This window comes from Chrysoperla carnea, chromosome 3 (assembly GCF_905475395.1).
Source record: "Chrysoperla carnea chromosome 3, inChrCarn1.1, whole genome shotgun sequence".
NCBI lineage: Eukaryota > Metazoa > Arthropoda > Insecta > Neuroptera > Chrysopidae > Chrysoperla > Chrysoperla carnea.
In genome coordinates, this window is record NC_058339.1 from 73,370,841 (window position 1) to 73,376,840 (window position 6,000).

The following is a 6,000-nucleotide window of genomic DNA, read 5'->3' on the forward strand; positions in this document are numbered from 1 at the left end:
CCGCAAATTCCGCATTTAACTAATTTTGAGCCTCAATGACCTTCAGTTTTAGTTTTGCTTTACTGTCATACGGATGTTTATTTGAAAAATGACGAAACGAAGGCTCAAATCGTTATCAGTACGTAAAAAACCGTTAAGTTAATATTCGTTTATGAAAGTGGGAAGACACGCGATGAAGTCTGTGTCGAATTTAATGTGCCAAAATCTACTCTTTGTAGAATAATTCAGAATAAATACAAAATTCAATCACAATTTTCTGAAGGACAAGGAAAACTAAAACTTAACCAGATTTCACATTATTAAATTGTATTTCTATTAAATACAGCGTGATCTAAAAAAATATGTTTGTAATATTCATAATATTAAATTGCGATATGGAAAACTTTCATTAAAAATAATGTAAAAGTTTATCGACAGTGTTCAGATTATTGGCCATTGTGGTTCAGGTACAGATGAGAACGCTTATCGACGAAATCCAAAAAGTTTTCAACGAAATCTAAAAACAGGTACTCGTAAAAAATGACGTGTTCGCAAAAAAAAAAAAACCGGTGTGCTTAGACCACACAACTGAAGTAAAACTTCTTTAGTTGAGAAGTTTTGATGGAGAAGTATTAAGAATAAATATTATTTCTAAGATTATTGAGTAATAAAAACAAAACAAAAAAATTTAAATATACATGTGCTGGGTTCGAATGCTGGTCTCCGGTATTGAAGTTCAGTGTTATGCCACTAAGCTACTGGGTCTATGTGTAAATTTATAATTTTAATATAATCATAGATATTGATCGATATTGTTATGTTGTTGAAACGTAACTCCCTCTCTTTCTATCTTCATTAACTTATATCATCCTCACACCTTGATCACACTCTTCGTAACAAGCTTAGTAAATTAGGACAATACTTTGGTGCCCATTTTCTCCGAAACTATAAAAGATAGGGAGTTGAAAATTAGCAGGTAGCTTCAACTAGTGGTCTTGTGAAAGATTCTCGAAAAACAAAAAAAAGTTAGATAATTTTCGAAGTTTTCAAAAACCAAATAATGGACAGCTATAGAAAAGAGATAGGCTTTGTATCAGAGTGTATAAGCAAATTGATGTGTTAACAAAAATAGCTCATTTTTCTGTCACGAAGTACAAAATATTAGTCCTTGTCGATCGCGGGGCTCTGCACAAGTGCCCAATGTGCCCAGTGGAAACAGGGACCTATACCCTGACGTACATGTTTTATGAAATAAATTTTAACGATTTTCACGTTTTATTTTCAGATCATTATTAATAGAAGAAAAATGCCGATTTTTATCAAACTTCAGTCTAAAAACCGCTGAAGTAGAATTACCTGGTGAATTTTTATTACCAAAACATCCACACTACTTCGTTCGAATCGCACGATTCATGCCAAAAGCGGATATTGTACAAAAACATAATACAGCCGCACGACGTTTATACATACGTGGTCATAATGGAAAAATCTACCCATATTTGGTCGTAATCGATGGTATTGGCGATGGTAGACGTGAAGAACGTGTACTACAATTATTACGAATGTTAAATCATTATTTGTGTAAACAAAAAGAAACCTCAAAACGTTTCTTACATTACACGGTACCACGAGTGGTTGCTGTTTCACCTCAAATACGTTTAGTTGAAGATAATCCAGCGTCTATTTCATTGTTGGATATCTTTAAAAATGGTTGTGCTAAATTGAACATTGATTATTGTGCACCGATTACCATGTATTATGAGCGATTGGCGAATGCTCAACAGCGGGGCCAACAGGCGAGTCATCCAATGCTACGTGACATTTTAAAATCTGTACAATGTAAGTATTCACATTTTTATCAATATTTAGGGGTCGGAGTGTATTATGAATCCATTTCATAACCCCCAAATCATAATTTTTTTAGTATGTCTGGCATACATGTATACAGAGTCTTTTTTTAAATTGACACATGCTTGAAACTCGAAAAATAACTTTTATCGATAAAAATTTTTCAAGCAAAAAATGTTGGGTATGTAGGTCTTACGCCCAGTTCATCTAGGTATTCAAGCTCAATGTAAATCTTACTCTACTCCATAATTAATAATCGATAGATGAACACTTTAAATTAGAAAATTGTTATTGATTATAAAAGGTACATTTTTTGTTCGAAATATTTTTCCGCAAATCGTTTCCGCAAAAAGTTTAGGCAAAAACGGACTGTTATGTTTTAGACAAAATTATTTTTTCGTATCAAAAATGTTATTTCGTATAATTGTTTCTGTGAAATCTAAGTAATTTTCGAAACAAATTTTCCAGTAAATTCAATAACAGTGGTTTGTTTTTCTTTGAAGACCATTTTTTATTCAAATTGAATGAACAAACGCAAAAGAAGCTAGATTTTTGCTATCAATTACTGTCTAAACTATTCGGTTTACAGAAAAATCTATCAAACAAAAAATGTTTACGTATTTATAAAGAACAACTTTCTAATGTAAAGCGTTCATCTAATGTTTGTCAGTTATGAATCAGAATGAGGGATTAATTGAACCTGAAAACTCAGATCGAATTCGATGCCGGTAAAAGATGTGAGCCTTTGAAACTAACATTTTTCGTTTGTAGCATTTTCCTCGATTAAATTTATTTATCGAGTTTGAAGCATATGTCAACTTAAAAAAGACACCTGTATATTTTTTCTCGAATATAAGGTTGATTGATGTTATGAAAGCGGAATTCGATTTGTAAAATTTGGAAGAGCTGCCAGAGGGAAAAATATTTTTATTATGTTTTTATGGGTTTTAACTTCAGTACAGATTTTCCAAATTAGCTACCGAGTTTAAAATCGGTATCAAGGTTGGGTTAGTGTTAAGGATGTGCTTTTTGGAGATTTTAACATTGCACCCCCTCCTACAATATTTTCAAAAACTGGGAAATACATAAATTCCATTTTAATAAAAACTCTTTTAAATAAGAAATATAGTTAGAGGGAAATATGACTTAAGCCAAGGAGCTCAAACGTTCACGAGATCTTTTTTGGTCTAAAATAAGGATTTCCAGTCGTAGTTGAATGAAACTATTCTGCTCCGCAAAACAAGTGTCTACAAAATTTAAGAAACCCCGTTTATTGTTTTTTCTTTGTAGCTCTCTTCAAACTGAACCGATTTTCTTGAAACAAAGCTAATCGATTAAATGCCTTTCAAACAAATAAAAAATCAAAATCATCTCCGGTTTGGAGCTTCGATGCCACAGACAGACAGACAAACACACACACACACACATAGAGGTCAAATTCATTACCCCTCTTTATGCGTTTGGGGTTTAAAATTGGCTCTTAAAGAAACCCTTTTGTTTAAGTTATTTTTTAATTGGTTAATTACAAAACGAGATATTTAGGTGTATAGATTAAAATGGCCCAACCTGTATATATGTTTGAAATTTTGAGAAAACAATTAAGTGCGCCACTTTTTTTTGCGGGTAATATATTTAATTTTAATTGTTTATTTTGTAGCAAATATGGTACCAAAAACAATGCTTAAAAATTGGGCATTACAAACATTCCCGTCCGCTACAGATTATTGGACATTTAGAAAAATGTTCACTCTACAATTAGCTCTCGCATGTTTTGGTGAATACGTTCTGCATTTAACACGGTTAAATCCTGACATGATGTATCTCCATCAAGATAGTGGACTCATCAACATTTCCTATTTCAAATTCGATGTGGACGATCATACGGGCGAATTAGATACGAATCGTCCAGTACCGTTCCGCTTAACACCAAATATTATTGAATTTTTAACATGCATTGGTGTGAGTGGACCTTTAACAGCCAGTATGATTGCGGCAGCTCGTTGCTTGGTACAACCGAATTTTAAAGTACAATCAATATTGCGTGCAATATTAAAAGATGAAATGATTGCCGGGCACAAGAAGAAATTAAATATCGCTGCGGCAGCGGCAGCAGCTGCTGCGGCCGCCAATGCATCGTCAGGTGGTGTAATGGATAATACAGTAACGGCAAATCTTCAACAACAAGAATCCGATACGGATCATTTAATAAATATGGTTAATAAAGCTGTGAATGTGATTGCAAGTCGATTGAATGGCTTGGCGAATTTTGATGTTAATGATTCAAAGGTAAGTCTTCTTGTACACACAGGGTGTTCATCATGGATACCTGCAGGATGTTTTTTAAGATAGGACAAACATTGATTGTTAAGAAGTGATACCACTCTAATCAAATCAGCAATAATTTGTTTTTCCACTCTATTATATTATTATACCCTATATACAGGGCTTTTTTTAAGTTGACATATTCTTGAAACTCGATAAATTTAAACGAGGAAAATGCATCAAACGAAAAATGTTAGTTTTTTCAAAGGCACACGCCTTAAACCAGCATCGAACTCTATCTTTTTAGTTTCTATTAAAACCTCACTCTGATTCATAACTGACAAACATTAGATGAACGCTTTAAATTAAAAAATTGTTCTTTATAAATACACAAATATTTTTTGTTTGAAACATTTTTTTTGTTAATCGAATAGTTTAGATACTAATTGATAATAAAAAACAAAAAACTAGCTTTTCTAATAGAAAAACACTTCTATTGGATTTATAGAAAATCTAGTCTTTATAGAAAAACACTTCTATTGGATTTATTGGAAAATTTTTTTGAAAGAGTTCCTAGATTTCGCAGAATAGATTTTGGGTAAAACTTGTCAGTCTGTTTTTGCCTAAACTGTACGGTTTGCGGAAAAATGTTTCGAACAAAAAATTTACTTTTTTAAATCAATAACAACTTTCTTTTAAAGTGTTCATCTATTTATTACTAGTTGTGGAGTAGAGCAAACCTAGGTCACGTTTAATGTCGGCGTAAGATGTGCGCCTACACACTCAACATTTTACGTTTGAAGCATTTTTATCGATAAAAGTTATTTTTCGAGTTTCAAGCATATGTCAACTTAAAAAAGCACCCTGTATATAGATTCCAATGGTGTTTTTCAGTGTTTTATTTAATTTATAAATTATAATGAATCTTTTCATACAATCCCAGTTTTCAGAATATCCCTGGTCTTATTGAGTCCCGATTGTCGAGATCTCCGGGTGGTTGCTCGCCACCCCACGCCCACCCCTGTAGTGCCCTGGATCGAGCACTATCTTTGATTACTAATGTAATAGATTCACTAAGAGGTTGATAGTTTAAAATTTGTCCTTGAAGCATATTCAATTTTTGGACACCGTGTACTTGACAATTGCATATTTCTTAGTAAATATTTTAACGTACTAAAACTTGTCGAAATATTATTCTAGGTGAGCACATTAGTGGTATGTGCTAGCAGTGCTGATAATTTATGTCGAATGGATCCAGCTTGGCATCCGTGGCTATAAATGAAAATAGCTACAAAGAGTATTAAAAAGTGTGTAATACATAATTATGTGTGTTTTGATGTGGTGTTTTAGATACAGGGTGATCAAGTAAGGATATCGTTACTCAAAACTGATCATATTCTTTTTTTTACTTTTTATTTATAATAATAATTATGTTTAATAATAATAATGAAGAAGTATTAAGTAAATCGTTTTTTAAATGTACAATGTAAATATATTATTTTTTAAATAAAAAAAATGACGGTTTTATAATTTAGTCATTTTTGTTTCTTGTTTTCCTTCTTTTGCCTTCCTTATTGATAAATGGTAAGTAATCCGGCAGTCTAAATTGGAAAACGGACTACTCACTTCCTGTTTTAATTAATATGAATTATTATCGCCAGCTGTATGGATTTATTTTTGAAAATGGTAAGTACAAGTATTGTCATCTGGTGGTAATCTAAATTGGAACTACTGAAAACGGTTTTCCTCTTGTAATTAGTATGAATTATTATCGCCAGTTGGCGGGATTGCAACTACTAGTTACCAATGTCTCTTAATGAAATTAAATTGATTGATAAATACGCCTTTGAGAGCTTGTCTATCGAAAATTGTTCATGCATATTTTTATTTAAATTAATTTTAATCAATTTT

At 32.1% G+C, this 6,000-nt stretch overlaps 1 protein-coding gene across 1 annotated transcript in view; it reads left to right on the top strand.

The window, feature by feature from the left end:
• The window catches only part of LOC123295340 (transcription-associated protein 1), a 52,455-nt gene extending 46,953 nt beyond the window's left edge, over positions 1 to 5,502 (top strand). The window contains exons 16-18 of the mRNA XM_044876652.1: positions 1,265 to 1,818; positions 3,485 to 4,113; positions 5,290 to 5,502. Of these exons, the coding sequence (XP_044732587.1) occupies positions 1,265 to 1,818; positions 3,485 to 4,113; positions 5,290 to 5,367 (1,261 nt within the window). The 3' untranslated portion in view covers positions 5,368 to 5,502. The remainder of the gene's footprint in view (positions 1 to 1,264; positions 1,819 to 3,484; positions 4,114 to 5,289) is intronic.
• Positions 5,503 to 6,000: the final 498 nt, after the last annotated feature.